Source organism: Nanorana parkeri, unplaced genomic scaffold, assembly GCF_000935625.1.
Source record: "Nanorana parkeri isolate BGI_ZX_2015 unplaced genomic scaffold, ASM93562v1 scaffold480, whole genome shotgun sequence".
NCBI classification, from domain to species: domain Eukaryota; kingdom Metazoa; phylum Chordata; class Amphibia; order Anura; family Dicroglossidae; genus Nanorana; species Nanorana parkeri.
In genome coordinates this window covers 225,058-248,355 of record NW_017306748.1, presented here as the reverse complement: position 1 = coordinate 248,355, position 23,298 = coordinate 225,058, and the positions used below count along the sequence as shown (strand labels likewise).

Below are 23,298 nucleotides of genomic sequence, written 5' to 3'. Positions count from 1 at the left end.
ATCACTTTCATAGAAATGGGAGATGCATTCCTTTTATTGTGAATATTTGCCAAATCTCGTTGCCTTCTGAGTGAATCAATATCCAGCCAGACTGCAAGGTGCTCAGGGTTTACAGCATTACCACATAAAAAAATGGTATTGGGTTTCATAGAGTATAGATTCAAGCAAACCCATTGCACATGCTTAAACTAATCGATAGTGCATAGCAGCAATAAAATCTTGGCCCATATATCACAGCTATTGAATGAATGGAAATACCTTTTTCTTAATCGCATTTACATTGGTCATGTGATTGTAATCCTTTTTCTCTGCAATATGTCAGTGGAGCTAATTCGTAGAGTGTAGCATGTCCTGCACACGTCACTCCATTGTGCTCAAGACCTTTGCCAATGGCTGCACAAAGCTGACTGTTGCTCTGTTGGTCACGTGACAAAATGTAAACAAAAAAAATCAAAATGCAAAAAAAAAGAAAATTGTAAAAAAATATTGTAGCTGTTCTTGATTACTTCCATTTTTGGTAAATAAAAAACAATTTTTAAATGTATAGCTTAATATTTAGTTAAATACATTTTTTAACTCAGTGGGTCATAAGAATAAAATGTAAAAAAATTAAAATATCGATAAAATATTGTATAAAAAGTCCATTAAAACAATGCTTCATTACTTTGAATGAGATCTTTTAGTAAAAAACAAAAAAACTGTTTCTTTCAACGTTTCTCTATGCTTTAGGTAGATATCTTGTTTTAGATGGGCAGTAAAGCAGGAGTTTTTGCAACTCCTGTCACATCCTGCAGCCTCTCAAACTCCCCCTCGCTGTCCATCAAAAAATTATAAAAAAATTACAAAAACAAACAAAACCAAAAATCTATTATTTTTTTTTACTAAAGGATGTCAATGAAAGTAATCAATCATTGCTTCAATGGGCCTTTTTAACAACAGTCATGTGACCACTAGAATGAATTGGAGAGGAAGGATAGAAGTGCTGTGCTGTCAATCATGCTGCTGCTCAAGATACTCTAGAGCAGGGGTGCCCATTAGGTAGATCGTGATCTACCAGTAGCTCTCAAAGCTGATGCTGGTAGATCAGGAAGGGTGTGAATGGCAGCCCCTTTATTCCATTTTGGTATATTTATGTAGCTGTGCACACATGATTACCCATTCGCCGGAGTCTGCTGAGCAAAGCTCCCTGACACCTTTCTGGTCGATGAAGTGCTATGTATTACATCAAAGAATATTAGTTTACACAGCCTGTTGTACTACCCTGTTTGCAAAATACAGCAAGGTGAGCCAGGAGAGAGAGCGGGGAGAGACAGACGGGAGAGAGAGCAAGGAGAGACAGACGGAAGAGAGAGAGAGGAGAGAGACAGCAAGGAGAGTCAGCCAGGAGAGTGAGCGAGGGAGGTTTTTTTTCGTTCTCATGTAGATCTCATGTAGCTCATGTATCAGGTCGATCTCAAGTAGCTCGTCATTTGAAAAGTAGATCTCAACACAAAAAATTGTGGGCACCCCTGCTCTAGAGTGTCAAATGGGGGGGCCAGCTAGGAGAGAAGAAGAAGTACATTGTTTCCGTAGACTAAAAATGGAGAGGCAACAAATAGACTAAAAATGGAGAGGCAAAAATGGAAAGGAGACACAAAATAATGATTGAACTGGCAGGGTCATTAGGTATTTTTCTATTTAATACTTCAGTTTTAAAAGAGAAATGAAGCACACATGGTCGGATAAAATATTTTTTCAGATAATTACATATTTAAAAGTTTTAAGTTTACTGGCAGCTTCTTGCAGCAGCCACATTACATTACGCGCCAAGGGAACCGGCTTCCCCGCATTGTCAGCTCCTAAACAGCTGCCTACCTGCCAGCTCCCAGCCGTCCCAAGCACAATGGGACAAAAACAGACCCCCCTTCCAGCACTGCATACAGCTGCCACCCTGGGAGGCTCTCATACCAGATCCTGATGCTGTTGCACCACCACACAGGGCACCGGATGAATCTGCTGCTGCCTCTCCATTTCTACAAAGATCATCAGATGGGGTTTTCTCACAATATCTTCATGTGAGCGCAATCCATTTTTTCTCCCTCCCACACCACATCGTAGTAATACACGACCAGTGTGCTGTTCGGTTGTCTTTTTATTCATTTCCAGAATTGCAGCGCATCATCTTTACAAATCTGACCAATATCACAGAACAAGTGGTTCATACATTGTCCTTGTACAGCACTGTGTTTTTTCCCTGACAGTTGTGGCTACATGTAACCATTTCACTACACTTAGTATCTCTGTGAGTTACTAGGCTGTGGCGCTCGTGTGTGTGTTTCTATTTTCCTGGACACTTTAAAAAGCTACCTTCCTATATTAAATTTCCTTTTATATGTAATGTTAAGACCCTGTCTCTGTAGGTTCCAGTGGAAGAAACATTTACAAATGATAGAAGAAGAACTCCAGGCAGAAATATTCTTAACCTTTGCAGTGGGGTTATCCCACCTCAAACTAACCACTCAACTATCACGTTCTCAAACAATTCCTCCCCACATAGCTACCGCCTCATGTATCAATTGACCCTCCCTTTTAGATTGTAGGCCCTCCTTACCATCTTGTCTTGAATTGTATTGTAATTGTAATTTCTTCCTTATATTGTAAAGCGCTGCGCAAAATGTTGGTGCTATATAAATCCTGAATAATAATAATAAGTGTTAAGTGCTTGTGTATGTCTAGGGATGAAAATAAAAAAAAGATATACTCACCTGCACCTTGGAGCTTGCTGGTTGCTAGACCGGCCCTGCAGCCTCACTTCACCCCTGGTCCGGAGGTCTAAGGTCTTGTGAGTCATCATGTCTTATTATTAAAGTAATTACATGCCACCATAACAGCTACAATGTATGCCTTGTTTGAGGTTATGTTCTTGCGCACAAAGTACTGCTTTATAATACAGAAGAATGCCGCAGTACAGTGGCATGAAATTAAATTTAGCGGGGGGCTGTAATAATTGCACTGGCTCCTGTAAAGTGTACAGTGAATAAAACCATCATCATTCCTTCTTATCCACATTGCCCAACATTTCTCTAGGATCCCTTATTTTGATTTCAAAACAGACTAAATATTTAACTGTAGATAAAAGAAGGTTGTCACATCCAGGCTCTAATGGCCCCCATTACTCCCCCTGCTTGCTTTATTTTCTAATGAATGGCTCATTTTTTTAAATTTCTCAATGCTTTGTAACAGATAACTTGCATTTCCTAGTAGCTTTAAAAATGTAAGCACAAAAAAAAAAATCTCTGTAATAACGTTGTTGTGTCATTTAGCTGCTAAAGTGCTGGCTTGGAAAATAGATTCGGCATCAACATGGTTAATGTATCGCATACAAACAGGCTACAGGGCCTATACATAGAAGACTGTGGAAAAGGCATCATGCTCAGCTGTTTATGTGGAAGTTTTAGCTGATGGCAGGGTACCATGCAAAGATGCAGAAGGAAACAATGTTATAATCTATAACTGTTCTACAGAATGCTTGCAGCACAGGTTGCGATGAGGTCACATAGTCTCCACGGCCACAGAGGAATGAGCTCTGCTCTACGAGCAAGGCATTTATTTTGAAGCCAAACTGTGTAACTAGCTATAAATATAGGCTGGTTATGAAGGGAACCGATAGCAAAAACAGCTAAAGAATAAGCCATGGCTTATTTTACATGCAATTTCTAAATGCATTTCTAAGAGAAAAGGCAGAAAAGGAACTGGTCCATATGTGCAGCTGCCATAATAAAAATACATACACCTTCTATCCTTATAAATAGACATGGTTCATCCTAAATTACACAACTGAGTCTTCTGTGTTGTGCACTTTAGGATTAACCTGTATCAAGGATCATCATCCTCTCATAATACCTGTAAATAATCACCAGTATCTCTTACAAACATAAGACTGTAGATGGAAATCCAGCCATTTTTCCAGTGGTTAAGTGGCTGAACTACAACCTGCCACTACTTCAGGGGATTAACTCCTTTATGAATTTTACGTCATCCATCAATCACTGGACATTTGGTGTATTCTATTTATGAGAATCTTGCTGTCTCTTCAGAAAGTAATCTATTTCCAACTACAATTTCAATGTAGGTGCACATTTTACTCAATATCTGTGGGGAGATCTGTGAACGGACATTACTTTACACGTGGAAGTGATCGGGCAGATGAAAGAAAAAGAAAGCCAGCAGCTGACTCTGACAGGTTGGTGCTGCTGCCAATGTAAGTCTTATGTCAGTGGCATTGAACGCATAAACGTGGTTTTCAAAAACAGCATAGTGATATAATGTTGGCGACAGATGCCTTTTCTAGAGGAATTAGATATAATGAAATTGGTAACTTTACATTTCACCTCAACATCACAGGGAACCATTACTGAAGATGTGGCAATACTACATCTGGACGATCCGGCACGTTTGCAGAAAGAGGAATTTGAGCTTTGCACCGTGAATACTGTCTGGCCAGCTGAATACAATTCTGTTTTTTCACTAAGTATTTTTTTGGAAGTGAGTTAACGGTCACTGGTTCCTCCCTGATCTATTGTGTCCTTTTTCGTGTTTCATGTGGTCACTTTTATCCCCCTCATTTTTTATGACATAGACATTAATATATGTTTTGTATTTATACAGGGTGACTGATTTTTATATATTGTTATATTATGTTGCAAAAGGGAAGGGGGGGGAGGCAGCAGTTTATTGGGTGAAGCAGCAATGATAATGTAATAGATTTTGTTAACCTGTCCAATCAGCTATTTCAATTCTTCAAAGTGTAAAATCTGCAACGCAGACCACTTTGCAATTTGTTTTGGTTTGGTACCTTATGTACAATAAACCGCATATTTCTCCTCTGTTACTTTTTGTTCCCAGCCTCCACTGCTTCTCTCTGACAATAGAAAAAGAAGCCTGTCCTGGTGCAACATCAAACGGCTGTGAAGAAGTAATTGCCAAAGACAGGTACACGTTCCAGCGGGATCATGTGAGAATTTAATGCACTTTACAGACTTAAAAGAGCTGTACTGTGAAACCAAATGAATGAACAAAATTGCTGAGGTACCTGTAATTGTCGGGGCCCCTTAAAAAATAAGTATAGGGTCTTATGATTCTTTTAACATTAAAACAAACTTTTACAACAGACTTAGGGTTTACTTACTTGGCACTTAAAGCAGTTACAATAAACATTTACAGAAGTATGGTGGGTGCAATTAAAGGGAAAGTACTGTGTTTTTTTCAGTTACTGCATTTTTTGAGTTATTATACTGTGCATTTACCTTAATTTGTGATTTGACTCTTGCATATGTTATTGCATTTAAAGATTTGTATATAAGCCATGGCTTAGTTCAATGTATTTTGGAACCAACTCAGGTTCATTCAACTTCTCTGACTAATAACTGCTGAAATAAGATATCAGCCACACATTGAGTGCGCTGTTATCAATGGGTTGGCCATCTCAGGGAGTTGCATTGTGAGAAGTAGCAGTAAACCACAATTGCTCTGCAGAGCTGCAAATCAGAAAACAGAGCCTGCATACTTAATTCACAAATATGGCTGGCTCTATGAACATTTACTGTTACAAATTTTACACAGTAACAAGCTTTCAAAGCATTAGCACACATTTATACGTTTATTTACATCAAGCTGATCTCTCTTAGGCCTCTTTCACATGGCCGATCCGATCGAGTTCCGCCTGTCATTTTTTCAGGCGGACCCTATCGGATGCCCAATGCTAGTCTATGGGCAGTCGTGTGTAAATGGACGAGTGTTCGTTTACACCCGGTTACCCCCGCCTCCAGCCAGCCCAGAGAAACAGACGGATCAGAGATTTGTTCCACTGGACCGGGAGTAATCTGATATAAAAGGACACATGTCCGTTTACATCAGATTCCCCATAGACACACATGGGGTCCGTTATTTGTTTTTTTCCTCCATCGCAAGTTTGAAAAAACTGTACGGACACAGATGTCACAGCGGTGAAATCCACTCAGTACTGCTGTGATCAGGAGAGGAACCGTGCACAGTCCAGGGGGGCGCACTGAGGAACCTGGTATTGGGGCAGCAGAGAGAGTAAAATCCATGCCTGCTGATCGGCCCATGTGAAAGGTGCCATACACATTTTATCTATCTATGCATTGAAACAACTGTACATCATCTTTAAATAAGGTCTTTAAACAATTTCACATAACATATAATATTTTTCTTCCAAACAGTATATACAAAAACAAAAAGTAAAACACAGGTAAACAGATTACAGAAGTGTGTGCTTTGCTTGGAGTTCTCCTTTCTATACACTAAAAAACAGAAGATCAGATAAAGCGGATGGTTTCCTTTGCATGCCTCATTAAAGGCACACTTCAATGGGCAATGCAGACAGGTGCTGAATAACAGAATAGCCTAATAAGGTGGTTTATACAGTGTCCATTTAGTTTCTGATCAGTATAGTTAGCATTTCATTGTGACGATTACCAGATTTAAATGAGCTGCTGTACTTGTATGTCAGGGAAATGCCTGCTAGCTCTGTACACGCTCCATTAGTGGCTGCAGTGGGAGAGAGTCGATGTCATTTTAGGCTCCCTCCCAAACTGTAATCCTATAGTAATAGAGAAAAATTGGAATTGCCGTATGGCATACTAAAGCACTATGCTTCCAAGAGTGAAGATATGAAGCAGAAATGCCAATACTTAAACATTTCTGTTTAAAAAAACGTATAACTTTATAACTTTTATTTCTAACTCTGTGAATATGTGTGCTGTAATGTATTTAAGCAAACCTATTCAGTGTTTATTAAACTTCTTTCCTTCTTGCAAACATACAGAAAATAACTAAACTTTCCCTGCCCACCAAAGATCCTGGCAGCTGCTACTTACCTCTGTTTTTCCAATACCGAGATTTAAATGTTGCCATCTCTCACAAGGAGATCAAGCAAGGGAACAGGAACCATGTTAGAGTTAAAAGAAACTGAATTACTTTTTTAACTGACAAGAACATGAAAAATTGGATACCTTTTTGGAATTACACAGGGATGACATAAGCTCATCTTATCATCATTCACAAAGAACAATTGTGAGCTGAACTCTTGCAGGTTCTTAAAGTAACACTAAACTCAGGAGTTAAATCTTAAAAAATTATTCAAGTTCTTATTAACAAAAATGTAATAGGAAGATAAATGTATTTTATTTGATAGCTGTAGATCCTCAAATCATTTTTGAATTGGTGCTGACACTGTCTTTCCTTCTGGAGGGTGGCTACTTTTGTTCCCCATGACATCTTTGTATGTTGTAAAGTAGTCACCGCTCCAAGCTCACTCCCGGGATGGACTACAATCTCAATACAAATTAGTAAACTAAACATAAGATTGTAGTCCATCACAGGAGTGAGCTTGGAGCAGTGACTACTTTACAACACACACAGGGACCATGGGGAACAAATGTAGCCACCCTCCAGAAGAAAGGACAGTGTCAGCACCAATTCAGAGATGATTTGAGGATATACAGCTGAGGTCAGGTTCATACTTGGGCGATCCGTGACCGTGCGGAAATCTTGTAATAGTCACGGAATTGCACACCACCGCTGATTGCACTGGCGGTGCCATTCTTCTCTAATGGCACCCCAGTCGTGCCAGGAAGATTGCTCAGTTTCCCAATGCGATTCCGCCCGTGCAATTGCGCATGATCGCGGCTGAAAAAAACATGTGGTGCGTGTCGTGAAAAACGTACATGTACCTTTTTTTAATGAGTGCCGAATGGATTTAACCCCATTTAAATCAATGATGCGGCACGGCAACTGCTGTGTGCAACCACACACAATCACACAGTCCCAGTAAGGAGATCCACCACCAGCCCCAGTGGCCTTACTACAAATCCCCTCTTGTAAGTCCATATTTCAAATGCTATTATGGCGATTTCCCTAGCTGGACAAGGAACACAGAAATACTGAAGTCTGCTAACAGGACTATAGTCTATAAAATAAACTTGTTTGTCTGTAGACTTCAGAAAACAGTGTGAATGCAACAAGAAATAAACACCAATAGCCAAAAAGCTATATCACTAAGGGGAAGTATACTGTCTGATGACTTGGACATAATAGATTCAATTTATGTATGCTGTTCCAAACTGAGCTTGCCAAAGAATGAAGGGAAACTTGCCAACATCCCTGCAATAAATTGAAAAAAAAGCTACTTCTATTCTGTTCAAACTATATCCAACACAAGGATTTATATACCGATATCACTAATACAATATTTTGTAAACAAGACCATCTGGGACTGCCCAAGCAAGAAAATCTAACAATCTGGAAATACAAAAGCAGACACATCTGCCAATGTGTACGGCAAAGATATACACAAGGTCTACCATCACAAGATGCATGCCTTGTAACTTAGCTATTGGTTGTCATAGGTTGCTTCTATTTTGTACACCGACCCTTATTTGTTCACGTGTCTTATAAAAGTAATTATTGCCTGCAGCAGTCAATCAGATTCTATGTTTTATTTTACAATACCATAGTAGTCACGGTGGAAACAAAAGAAGTTATTTTTTCCAGGCTCTAGTTCATAAATAAGGAGCTATCTCTAGATAAAAAGCAGTCCTGTAGTGACGTCTTGGTCATCAATAGGAACCAGTGAGCACAGCGGGGCACATCGACAATCACATGGGACACATGGGAGATCGACAATCCTGGAAGTGTCAGTTATCTCATCAGATTCTAGGGGTTGGTTTCTCAGCAACAGAGTGGCATTCAGCCGCACAGGCAGTGGGACAGGTGAGTATACTGTATACTCTGTTCTTTTGCAGGTATATTGTTTTGGAACAATGTATTTTCATGACCAGGTCCGTTTAAGGAAGGTCTTTTGTTTGCCAACATTTATGGAAACTACAGCCAAATATAAACTAGTCAGCTGATAAACAACTCATGCATAACCAGTAAACAAAACAGTAACTGGGCTCCACCATCTTGCTTGCCACGCTACACATAGAAGGTAAAGCCAAGCTGTCAGTCAATGCCCATTCACCAAGACATTTACCAAGACACCTATAACCTTTTACAACAGTTATTGGTTACTGATCTCTGAACACATGAACAGTCAAAAGAATTGTTTACAGATCGGGATAAGGGCTTAGCTACTGACTATTGACAGAAAGTCCAAATGTGCATATACATAACAGCACTGTTCAGCTTTGTTAGGCTGCACGTTTTAGTGGAAGGAAGGAGGGCATATGAAGTGCCTGATGGACCAAATTACTAAGGAACAACTTTGTTTACATGCTTGAGGAACAGCAGGGTTCACTTTAAAGGTTTGTAAATAGCACTTAGTAGCACAGGACATGGACTGTGGCTATTCCACTACTATTGAAAACAGAATGATTTAAATTGCATCATAGACAGGTATGATGTCACAACCCGACACTTAATGGTCTCTTTTCATGCAATATGTTTACTAGGGATGCACAGATACTTTTTGAGTACCATTGCAGATACTTGGGATTTTCATGAGAACTACCAGGGTTGCAGAGGTTGCAGCTGGGACCGGGCTCTGGCCCTCCACCACTGTCCTGAAATAATTAGTCTGTATTGTTTTAGAAAAACTGTCACATGACAATAAACAAAAATTTATCAGTACTCGTACTTGTAAGTACTCGGCAAGTACCAGTACTCGTACTCGCAAAACTGGTATCTGTGCATCCCTTCATTTATATTTATAAAAACAAAATCATACATTAAAACAGAGATGTACAAATCCCGGGAGCTCCGTGTGCTCCTTACAAATGACAGCTGCCTCCTAATTTTTTTATTTTTCTCTAGTGTAGTCTTGGAGCTCAAAAGTATCGGTACATGTACTCGTACCGAGTACTGTACTTGGTATCTGTGCAACCCTAATGTTTACCATTTTACACATCTTTCATCCCTCTTAAAACTAAGCCCATTTACAAAGATATTTGCACTTGAGAAACAGCAAGGCTCTTATGCAGCATTCACTGCTCAGTATAATAATGCCCATCACTTTTCTGTGCTCTGTTCCAGGCTCTTACACACTTCCGTGTAATCATTCCCATGGCTTGCTATAATGTGCTCTTGCCTCATACAAAATATCTTCCTCTTACGTTTATCCAAAAGGACCATAAAGGGATGTCTCATATATAGTATATATTATTTTAATAGCAGATTGATATTATACCATGTAGGATATTTCTGGGCTCCACAATTAACTAAGACTACTGTACTTAAAAAAAAAACTGTACTAAACAACAGTAACAGCATCCAGGAGAACTGAGCATTGCAGATACAGTTTATTTTTTATCACACCAAATTTCACTCATATAAAATGTTTACTGGTACTCTACAGAAGGGGAAAATCTATAACAACAGTGTTCTACTAAACAATCATTGTGTCAGGAAAGAGGATTTGTAATCAGCTAATGCTTTGGAGATGGTCTAAAGGCCTCATCAGGCTGTATATTGGTGGAAGCTGCAACACTCCAAGAACACATTATGATGTCCAGTACATCTATGACTTGGCCTTTTTAGAACAACACATAGATTTACAATTGAAGAACAGTTATTGCTAGGTTACACCACTAGGATAATTTTATGATGGTCATTAATGGGCTGATCTTGATAATTGGATGGTGGTATATGAAAACTACGGCTTTGTCACTCCTGACACCTGTTTTCACAGTGTCTAAAACATCAACTTGCACGTTAACTTCTGCTACACCCACCCTACATAGATCTAAGCCCTGCCCCATCATTCATTGGTAGAATATGACAGCATCAGTCACCAGCAGGGTCTATGGGTGCACAAAAATTATTATGAGGATGAAAAATCTTTCCTGCTGGGACTGCCAGGTGCTTGCACACTGACAGATTAGTTTTTAAAGTTTTCTTACTTTTTCAAACTAAAGTGTTTACATCAAATGCAAGCTGCCACAGTAGTTCATTTGGCAGTGCAGAGCCAGTGGTTGTATTTATAATGCAACCACTAACTGAAGAAATCTGCATAGAAGCTCTATAACACATGTCAAACACAAGGCCAGCAGCCCAAATCCGGCCAGCAAGGCCATTTCATGTGACCCTCGCACCTCTCCTGCAGCTGTGGCACCCCCCTCTTCTCTGCCTCCACCTTGTTTCAGCAGTTGGAAGCAGAGAGGAGGACAGAACTCCTCCTACAGATCTTGTGCCTCTCTGTGCAGCTGCAGCACCCCTTCATCTCCACCTCCTCTGATCTCAGCATTCAGCAGACTCCGGCAGCTGACTCCAGCCCTCCTCTGGTCCTCCTCCAGACCTGCGCTTTCTGCTTCCCAGCTCCACCCACAGCTTCTTCCCAGCAGCACGAGTTAAGGGGGTGCAATGTGATTTAAGGGAGGGTGGGGGACTCTTGACTTCTGATAATGAGGAGGGAGCCCAAGACATCTGATTAATATGAGAATAATACAATTTCATGCCAATTGAAAAGAAGGGTCGAACACTGCTGGTATCATCCACAAGAAACATAATGGTTCGGTCTGAGCAGTCTCCAATAAAGTTTCTTGTGGATGATACCAGCAGTGTGCGACTTTTCAGACTTGCATCATCTGCTACAGGAGTGTGAGTGGGCTCAGTGCCGGTCACAATAGTTGTTCACTTGAATATCTGCTTGCCATTATTTCTTCCTAGACTTCTCTTTCTAGAGCTAGTTATTACTTAAGTTATTTATAAAATCAGTAATAACTGAATGCAGAGGCAATTATTTAATATGATAAAGAGTAGATACATTTATATATTCTTACAGATACAACCGACCCTTTGAGGGCAACCATAATGCTGATACGGCCCGAGATTAAATTGAGTTTGACACCCCTGCTCTATAACATCAGAGCTCGCAGAGCTGCTCCAAGGCCTGGGAGCCTGCATTACTGTATTTATTATGGTCACATCCACAATTAATTTTGTGATACATAATCCAGATACCAGTTGACTTGGCAAAAGCATGTTACTTTATCTAATTAGTGAACTGCTGCATGGCAAGTATATCTAGTCTGGATACAGATTCACCACACTGCCCAGCAGCATACAGTGTAGAATCAATCTACATGTGATAATAACAGAGAATGAGCATCTACATGTAATTGGATGCTTTGCGACACCTGTCCAAATGAAAATATGAGCACTACTGTCACTAAGGCAATCAGTGGGTCAGAGTTCACCTGAAGCCTGACAGTGGTTAGCCTGTCAACTGTCTGACCCCACAAACTGTTTCCTATCTGCTACATGTGCAGTATTTCTAGTCAGGCAGGGGACAGGAAACAAATATTAGTTTTCGCGTGACCTCTGACTCTGTTGACAGACACCTACATTATTCAGGATCAGGTAAAATAAGCTGGATAAGATGGAATATAAACATCTTACACAAAGTCATTATCATTCAGGGTTAAATATTCAGGTTCCAGTGTAAGCCCAGTAATGTCAGGTTCTCTTTCTGGAGTGGTAAGACGGCCGATGGATCACTCTAGAGCACTTTAATGTGGTGTAACAGAAAGACTACACTTTTTTTTTAAATGTATTTTTTGGTCAACATCTGAGCTAAATTTTATAGGACTGAGGCATATTCTGAGGCAATTTGATGTAATGTTTTTTTGAGTCTGTTCCACTGGGCCAATATCACTATAATGGACATTTCGGTGACAATGCACTAAATAAATGTTTATAGAAAAACCAAGAGATGGCTCTAATGTTGTGCAGAATATTCTGTTAAATGGATACTATATTGGTTTGGGGTACGTTTTATTTAATTGTTTATTGTTATTACTATTTATATAAATTCTTTATTTTAATATTTATTATGGGGAGCACCCAAGACATTGGTTTTGCAGAGCATACCGAGAGCACAGTAGCTAATCATTTCAGGCGGTCCCTCTAGGTAACTAAATAAAAACTCTGTAAGAACCATACAGTGCAGGGGTTAAACAGACTTCATTTTGGATAATGCATATTTTATATTTACCTGACTTTTAAAAAATCTTGAACATAAGACAAATCTGGACAAAATCACCATATATTTCCTGTAAAGTGTATGTCCACCCAAAACTTTGTTGTTTACAGTTCTGGATTGAGTGATGAAGGATTAAAACACCTGTCAGGTTTATACTGCTATCTGGGGCTCTGTTAATGTTACATAGTTACATAGTATTTGAGGTTGAATAAAGACATTAGTCCATCAAGTCCAACCTATTAGGATCTCATTCGAGGAGGACCTGTACCCCTGTATATTACGGTCCCTTAAGAAATCGTCCAAAAGTTTCTTGAACAATTCCACATTATTTCCTGAAATCACTGTCTGTGGCAGTGAGTTTATAATACAATTTCATGCCAATTGAAAAGAAGGGTCGAACACTGCTGGTATCATCCACAAGAAACATAATGGTTCGGTCTGAGCAGTCTCCAATAAAGTTTCTTGTGGATGATACCAGCAGTGTGCGACTTTTCAGACTTGCATCATCTGCTACAGGAGTGTGAGTGGGCTCAGTGCCGGTCACAATAGTTGTTCACTTGAATATCTGCTTGCCATTATTTCTTCCTAGACTTCTCTTTCTAGAGCTAGTTATTACTTAAGTTATTTATAAAATCAGTAATAACTGAATGCAGAGGCAATTATTTAATATGATAAAGAGTAGATACATTTATATATTCTTACAGATACAACCGACCCTTTGAGGGCAACCATAATGCTGATACGGCCCGAGATTAAATTGAGTTTGACACCCCTGCTCTATAACATCAGAGCTCGCAGAGCTGCTCCAAGGCCTGGGAGCCTGCATTACTGTATTTATTATGGTCACATCCACAATTAATTTTGTGATACATAATCCAGATACCAGTTGACTTGGCAAAAGCATGTTACTTTATCTAATTAGTGAACTGCTGCATGGCAAGTATATCTAGTCTGGATACAGATTCACCACACTGCCCAGCAGCATACAGTGTAGAATCAATCTACATGTGATAATAACAGAGAATGAGCATCTACATGTAATTGGATGCTTTGCGACACCTGTCCAAATGAAAATATGAGCACTACTGTCACTAAGGCAATCAGTGGGTCAGAGTTCACCTGAAGCCTGACAGTGGTTAGCCTGTCAACTGTCTGACCCCACAAACTGTTTCCTATCTGCTACATGTGCAGTATTTCTAGTCAGGCAGGGGACAGGAAACAAATATTAGTTTTCGCGTGACCTCTGACTCTGTTGACAGACACCTACATTATTCAGGATCAGGTAAAATAAGCTGGATAAGATGGAATATAAACATCTTACACAAAGTCATTATCATTCAGGGTTAAATATTCAGGTTCCAGTGTAAGCCCAGTAATGTCAGGTTCTCTTTCTGGAGTGGTAAGACGGCCGATGGATCACTCTAGAGCACTTTAATGTGGTGTAACAGAAAGACTACACTTTTTTTTTAAATGTATTTTTTGGTCAACATCTGAGCTAAATTTTATAGGACTGAGGCATATTCTGAGGCAATTTGATGTAATGTTTTTTTGAGTCTGTTCCACTGGGCCAATATCACTATAATGGACATTTCGGTGACAATGCACTAAATAAATGTTTATAGAAAAACCAAGAGATGGCTCTAATGTTGTGCAGAATATTCTGTTAAATGGATACTATATTGGTTTGGGGTACGTTTTATTTAATTGTTTATTGTTATTACTATTTATATAAATTCTTTATTTTAATATTTATTATGGGGAGCACCCAAGACATTGGTTTTGCAGAGCATACCGAGAGCACAGTAGCTAATCATTTCAGGCGGTCCCTCTAGGTAACTAAATAAAAACTCTGTAAGAACCATACAGTGCAGGGGTTAAACAGACTTCATTTTGGATAATGCATATTTTATATTTACCTGACTTTTAAAAAATCTTGAACATAAGACAAATCTGGACAAAATCACCATATATTTCCTGTAAAGTGTATGTCCACCCAAAACTTTGTTGTTTACAGTTCTGGATTGAGTGATGAAGGATTAAAACACCTGTCAGGTTTATACTGCTATCTGGGGCTCTGTTAATGTTACATAGTTACATAGTATTTGAGGTTGAATAAAGACATTAGTCCATCAAGTCCAACCTATTAGGATCTCATTCTAGGAGTACCTGTACCCCTGTATATTACGGTCCCTTAAGAAATCGTCCAAAAGTTTCTTGAACAATTCCACATTATTTCCTGAAATCACTGTCTGTGGCAGTGAGTTCCAGACCCTAACTGATCTTACTGTGAAGAACCCCCTTCGCCCCTTGTGCTGGAATTTTTTTTCCACCAATTTTAGGTGGTGGCCTCTAGTTTTTGTAATGGAGTTAATTTTAAACAGTTTATCGCTAATGTTGCTACCACCATTGAACATTTTGTACATGGAGATCATATCCCCCCTTATGTGAATTGCTCTCACTTAGAGTTCGTTCATACCGGACACCAGATGCAGAAAAATGTCTGCATTTTTATGCAATGCAACAGACATCAGCATGTCACAACACACTGTTTTGCATATAAGTGTTTTTTTTTCTTTAGTTTACATAAACGCATCACAGTGCACAAACCACACCAGCACACTTGTAATGCACACCATAACACATGCCAACTGATGTGAATGAGCCTTCACTGACACAGACAGAAAGTGAGGGAAACCTACAGCAGGCATACAGACATCAATAAACAGCTACTATGAGGCCCAGTGTTCCCCTACTCTAATAAAATAACAAAAGGTATGTCTGTTTGCATTGCAAGCAAAAGTCACTTTCCTATATGGGAGATGCAACTTGTTGCTGACCCTATCCCCTAGACAAAAGTTGATAATTAGATTTGGATTTGGATTCACCATCTGTTCTGGTGACAATGGTCATGAGAGCAAATAGAGGACCACACAGACAGCAACATAAACTTGGCAGCAGGTCTAACTGTTCCCAAATCCATAACAAAACTAAAAATCAAAACGTTTTGCCTTTACATACACCTTAAAGGTGCACTCCAGTCAAGAATAAACATTATGAAATTAAATTGACTTAAAGCGTACGTATACCCCTTTTCTCTAAAAATCTCATCAGCATGCAGCTCTGCATGCGGATTTATAATCATATTACATGCATTAGCTAAACAAACTTGTTTTTAATTTCCTTACAAATAGAGTTCCTCTACTTCCTGGTCCACTTTGACACAAATTATGTAATGTACCAAAGCATTGCATCCTGGGAAGGTTACATCAGCAGAGCATTGCTGGGAAATCTCATCTGTAATCTCATGAGATCTCTGGGAAAGGCATTTTCCTCCTCTGAGGAGATGAGCATGGTCACATGTATTAGTCACATGTGCCAGAGTTCCGGGAAGTAAAGGGAGAGCTAGCAACCTGCCCTTAGTAAACATGTCCACTGTCAGTAGACTGGGAAAGAAAAGAGAAATAAGGTATGCAAAGAATACAAAGCCAGCAATTATCTAGAAGTATGTGTTTGTAGATTGTCATTACTAAACATTTCTAAATGTGTGTTTTTTTGTTATTTTAAAGATTTGGGTAAAGGTCCGCTTTATTGCACACCTGTTGAGTGTCTCTAGTGTTCAACTTGGAACTCACCCACAGCAGCTGGCTTTTCTGCTAGTTAAATCTGTGTAGTTGATGGTATCTTTACTTTCAGAATGGCCCTGAAACTGAGCAAAAAAAAACAAAGACAGGCCAGAATGTCCCATGGTTCTGGGCTACTTTCTACCAGCTGATCCCACAAAAACCTCACACAGTGAAGCATACAATGGAGCATGCCCAGATAGGAATCATGTGATGAGAGCCAGCGGTCTCCCCAAGAAATACTGTCTGAATATCTGGTTACAAAACGGTCACAGTGCCTTCTAAATAGCATTAGCAGTTTACCAGTTTTAACGTTTGAGTGGATTTGCTCAGCTTGACGACAATTTACTTAACTGCAAGCGGACATTCTGATCGTTCAGGTGTTTTACCACAATATATCAGCATTCCAGCCTCGGAAAAAAACACTCTCTATGCTCTGCCCTGCCAGAGAGAACATTCTGAAAGCCAATGAACTGCATAATGTAGTCAATAGACAGGGCAACCCATAAAAACAGCCGGTAACGTTCACTGGATTGAGCTTCATAGGCAATTCAAGAAGGGAAAACTCACTCAGATGTAGCTTTTTTATTGGATACATTTTTTACTCAACCCACATTGCTCCCTACATGGCCATTGATAAAACTGATCAGGGGGAAAAAAACAAAGCTTATTAGTAGAAAATGAAAATATATTTCAGAAAGAATAAAGGCTTTCTAGCAGCGTCTTGCAGCCCTGGCTTTCAGTGACATGTTAACTCTGTATGTTGCTACCACACAGCGTGTGCTTCTGCAGCTGATACAGAAAGGACTCTTAGCATAGTGGTATGAGCTGTAGTCAAAGCTGCCTTCAAGTTGCAAGAGATTTCCTTAAATAAACTGTAATTATAATATCAAGTGTAACCTATAACTAGGACGTTTCTAGACAATTACTGTAGATTGCTTTATAGTACAATGCCACCTTCAAAACCTGCGCTGGTAATGAAGGAGTAGGGAGGCATTAGCAATCCTTCTCAAAGTGGCTATAACAGGCTAAACAAATAGAAAGACAATCTTTTGCCTATGAGTATCTGTTAAGCTTATTATCTGCTCAGGAGATTTTCTAGTTCTTTAAAAACACCCTTTTAAAAAAAAAATAATGTTTTACTGCTATCAGGAGCTATTTTACCTCTAGCCAAAAATGCTGCCAAAGGCACTTTATTGTTGTCAAAGATGTTCGATAGTTCATGTGCCACTTCTCACTGAATATTCACTGCACACAATACACCAGTTTTCTTAAGGGCAGAATTTAAAGCTATAGCTTCAAAGATTTTAACATGCAACCCCGAAAAAGATATCAGGTGACCACCCACAAAGGTGTAAACAGTGAGATGTGCCTAAAAGTCTTGAATCCTAGAAATCACAGGAGTGTCCAGATATTCATGTATTCAGATACTCCCAAAGCTCTCTTTCTAATGTGGTATTAGTGAGCAGATAGTACAACAAATGGCTGATAAAGTTGCGGCAGGAAAAAAAAAAAAAAAGATCCAGTGAATTCCACTAAGCCAATACAATAAAATCACGGAGGATCAAAACTGGTTACTGCTACAATCAAGAATTAGTATCAAGCTTGATACCTGTTGACCTTGGCCTGGTCAGATACACAGCTATGCTCAGGGATTTTCCAGATGAGGCAAAGAACTATTTTTATCAAACCCGCTAGTTCTGTGATTACGCTTCAGACAAAACACAGGGAGGGGAATTTACTAAGACTGGAGCAGACAAAATCTGCAGAAGCTGTACATGGCAACCAATCAGCTTTATGCTTTAATTTTCAAAGCTTAACTGAACAAGCTGAAGAAGCTGATTGGTTACTATGCACAGCTACTCCAGATTCTGTCTGCTCCCGTTTTAACAAGTTTCCCCTAATGCATATCACGACTTCCTGTGCTGTTAAGCCAAACACGGATTTTCCAGGCCCCATGTCCACATGCCACTTCAAATAGTTTACCTTACAATAAAAAGGAACCATGCATAGTTTGCAAACTGTCAAGTGTTGCATCAATATATCAAAGGGTAACAACTGAAGCTACAGTGAACTGCCAGCTAGTAGGAAGACTTTGGAGTAACTTTTAAAACCCAAAACATAGATATCATATATAAACGGAACAATTCCCAGCCTACTTAACTTAATTCAATTAAAATCGTAATGAGCTTTGCATATACTTCTAAACAATGTCATAGATATAATACACAAGTATTAAAACCGCCTTTTTATACAACTCATGCATAGACCCAATAGCACCTGTGGGTCTATAGGTCCATCACATGTTATTTGCGAACCACAATCACCGTGTCAAAAAAGCAAAGCTATACAGTACTCACAGTTTGGAAGTCTCTGTGGCTGCACTCATGGCCTCTAAACTTGCAATAAAGCATCATGTCTTTAAGGTCATGACCTGTTCGCTCCATGAACTCCCCCATACAGAAGGTTTTGGGTTTGAACTGCTTGAATTTGGTCTTTTCTTCAAGAATAGCCAATACCTCTGTGTCTGCCAAGTGAGGCTCTAAGATGTGACCATTAACATCAAGGAGCTCCAGCAGTTCCCCTGCATGGTATAAATCATTGGTAGTGATTTTGGAAAAGCGGAATGAGTTAAGGTTACAAATGGTAACGGCAGGAAAGACCAGGCTCTCAGCAACCACTTGGTCCACTTTGGTGACATGCTGGTAGGAGAAGTAAAAGGCCACTCGCTCTGAACTCTCCAGAAGGAGAAGGCCCAGGGAGCACACAAAGGCCACCGTCCACAGGAAGCGCCGGAGCGTTAGTGGGCCGTACACAAATATATGCCGTATCCCATGGAGTGTGGATGTGTTGGCAAAGATCTGAATGCTAGAGGGATGTAGGCTTCCCAGACTATCCTCACTTGGGCTCTCCTTCAGATCCATTTTTCCACTTGGGAGGTACAGCCTTGTCACCTCCAGATTTTTTTCAATTTTTTTTTAAACCTCTCTACATAAAATATGAAGTGGTAGAAGCAGACTCTCAGTGCTCTCCTCCCTCCCAACCAACAAAGCCTGCTGTCAACTCAACGATCGCCTGTTGGGGGTAAATGTTTATAAATAAAATCCATAGAAACTCTGGCTGTAGATTTCTTCATTGCGATAAAGAGGGCTGGATGTGCGTGGGGAGACACCAAGGTGAGGTGGAACTGCTGTGGGTGGAGAGAAAGACAGACACCGGCCAATGGAAACAGAATTCATCCCTGCTGCCTCTCGCTCCATCTCCACCTCGTTCTCACAGGCAGACAGAGAAGAAATGTGATTAAACAAACCAAGCAGCCTGATGAATAAAAGGATTGCAAACCAGTGTTCAGCCGTATGCGTTAACTGGTGCTGCAGCCAGTGTCTGTAATCCCACAAGCCAAATTTCACCGTGGAGAGCTTTTCTTGATGACCAGTCGGTGGAATTATTCTCTGTCTTTCTCAGATCCTCACCCACCCACCTTCCCTCTGCCTCTAAACCCAGACGGTGCCAGATTCAGTCCTCGTTGCAAGAGCAGCAGAGGTGATGAGGGAAGGGGTGGGGGGAGCTGGAAGTAGCATCACAGTCAGTGAATATATTTGTCTGAATATCCACAACACATCAGTGAAAGTCCTCAGTATATAAAGACTAAGGAGGGTGGAGGGAGAGGGGGATGTTTTAGATGCCTCTAGGGTGGTGATAAACTGCAGCCGTGAATCCCTTTAGAAAGTCATGCAGCTAGGGACAGGCAATACATTTTTGTATACCACTTAAAAGTGTGGTGAGTACATGGAATAGCAATCCATCAGAGGGAGAGAAGTAAGAGCACCGCTGATTGATCTGAAATCAAATAAAAAAGGTTACAGACTTTGTTTTGCAAGAAATTGATCTAATGGCAGTCGTATAAGGCGCATGCTGTCCCTACTGGCTCACACATCCATTTCTCTTCTTCAGCTGTGCTGCAGAGTGATGGGAATATCTGGGACAGACAGACAGTGGTAGGCAGTTGAAGAGCTGCTGAAGTGAAAATAACTCCGGAGATTAATTATGCCTTACAATATCTCAGAAAGAAGGAACATGGGCAGTGCAGACGAGTACATAGCCTGCTGTCAGTGCAGGCAGCTCCAATACACCGAGCACAAATTGACAGGAGTAGTCTCGCTGGGATCCAAAAACCAGATTAGATGTCTTTCTCCCTAATCCGATACATCTTCAAGAGAACCATTATCTCTGAAGATAAAACACCAGAGGGTGCTTGATACAAATGTTCTGCATACAGATTCACGGGCCAGATCTGAATCTTATCACTTGTAGGAAATTATTCAGGCAACAGGAAAAGCTAACACAAAAGAAATAAAAATACACAATGTTCAGCTAGTTTGTTCTGGACTAACATTTTTTTTTAAAATAACACACATTGGAATATGTTATATACATCTAAAGACAATAATATTGCACTTGGACTTCAGCGTACATAATTTTATGCTACTGTCGTGAGGTCACATGTTATGTACTCAGTTATGTAACACTGGCAAATTCAGCAGCACTCAAGGTACAAGGGCTGGTTACATTAGTCTGTGCCTGCTGAGTAAAATACAATGTAATGTTCACAGCTAGAGAAAATGTGTGTTAAAGCAGGCAGATTATAAGACTTCATGCACTTAAGGTTGAATCTGCTTGTGCATTCTCTCCTCATCAGCATGTGTTTTCAAAAGATAGCTTACATTTTATTACAGCAGTATACTGCCAGCTTGGGTAAATTCTTACATGCACAGTTTAAAATAACCCACTCCTGAGTGAAACATGTAGGCTGCCATCGATGACCTCCTTCTGAAGATGCTAATGTCCCTAGTTGTTATATTGACTTAAAGGAGTTGTAAAGTCGCAGCATATACTCTCATGTTATAACATCAGCATTGTAATAGGGATTACATACTAGAGGTGTTTTTCATAATTCAATCAAAGCTTACTTGAAAAAATCCCCTATATGTAGCGAGTGCAGACTTCTGTCTGCCCATCACTTCCAACAACTTCCTGGATTCCCAGTGTGCTTTGTGTCTCTTTCCCTGCTGCTGGATGTAATGAAATCTGGATTTCCTAAGACTACATATCCCATCAGGCATTGCTTTCAGCAAGCAATGTTACATGTTACATTCAGATGTTGAGTTGTAGTTCAGAAGGCAGGCTGCGTGAGTGGTGACACAAAGAAATACATAGTCACAGGGCTTAATGACATTGTGTCAGTGCATTGAGGAGATACATCCTATGGGCATGTTCAATAAGTTTACAAACGTGTAGATTGGATATGCTTATTAGGAGTGGGATAGAACCTATGGAAATTCAATACAGAAATACAGATTTATTTTTAGTTTTTGACCATATATACCCTTTAAATACAATCTGCATCGCTGATCTGGAACATGTATGCAGATCAGGAAAGTCAGCATAACACAGCAGTCCTTATCTGAATAATTGTTCTGAAAAACAAGAAGGTCAGCCTGATAGCCAGGTAGCCAGCATCTGGTGCAATATCCGTAACTTCAGGTTTCTACAGAGGTGTAATGATGAATAAATCAGCCCCACAGCAGAATACAAAAAGATCCACTGGCCCAAATATTCACACAGGAAAACACGTGACAAGAACCTTAAAGCTCCACCTGCTAGCTTCAAAGGAGAACACAAAATATTAATATACTTTATTAATGTTATTTTATCAGTCTTGATTAAAAAATAAGAAAGTACAAAACCACTATCCATTCTCTTAAAATAACCTCACTAGAAGTACAGAATGGAAAAGAAGATGTGAGGGAAAGTGAAGTGCTGATTTATGTACAAGCTCCTTACAGCTTGTCCTGGCTGTACCCAATGCACTTGTTGTGTTACTCATCACTGTGTCTAGGACACTTCTGCAATCCAGGCAAAAAGTAACATTAATCAGTGTACTACTAATGAAAAAGTCAGAAGTGTAAATTTTACTTCAGTTTTATATTCTCCACTGTCGAATCAAATTCTTATAGGAGGAACTGTGACCTGCACAACCTTCCTGCATGAGAACAGCAGAGGTTAATGCCCAGAACAACAGTCAACACATGACTGAGTCTGTGCCATTCATACAATAAGCAGAACAGTAAGGCATCAGCACTCCAAAGGTTCTCCAAGACAAGTTCTTTTTATTCCATGTGTAAAGTTACATCAATGAGTGGCTGCACTTGGTGATGTAACTTTACACATGGAATAAAAATAACTTTGCTTGGAGAACCATTGGAGTGCTGGTGACTTACTGTTCTGCTTATCTGATCCAGCGGTGCCATCCGCTGTCATTTCAGCACCCGCCCCATTGCAAGTTGGGGAATTCTCGGTCAGGAGTGTGGTGGGAAACCCTATATATTCATACAATAAGGGAACAGGCACTCACAATGACCAAACTGCCAGGAAAGCCAAATGCATTTTGCTGTATCCCTACAATCTTTTCCTAAAGGCTCATTTTTTATGTTGACTTAAACTTACAAAGCTCACATTTACATAAAGTATACCTAAATCTAAACTTCTTCTTAGCTTTGGAGCAAGTGGAGGAGGGTTTTGGCATCTGTTTGGTTTTTATTGCTGGGGAGATTAGCTCTCCATATTTGACATGGTGGCAACTGTCACCAAGATAGAAAGTTATGGCAAATCCATAACTTTGCATATGTCACCAGAACA

At 39.9% G+C, this 23,298-nt stretch overlaps 1 protein-coding gene across 1 annotated transcript in view; it reads right to left on the bottom strand.

The window, feature by feature from the left end:
• Positions 1–20,253, bottom strand: part of LOC108790551 (acid-sensing ion channel 2) — a 434,952-nt gene extending 414,699 nt beyond the window's left edge. Inside the window, exon 1 of the mRNA XM_018560838.1 lies at positions 18,960–20,253. Within this exon, the coding sequence (XP_018416340.1) occupies positions 18,960–19,523 (564 nt within the window). The 5' untranslated portion in view covers positions 19,524–20,253. The remainder of the gene's footprint in view (positions 1–18,959) is intronic.
• Between the last annotated feature and the right edge of the window lie 3,045 nt (positions 20,254–23,298).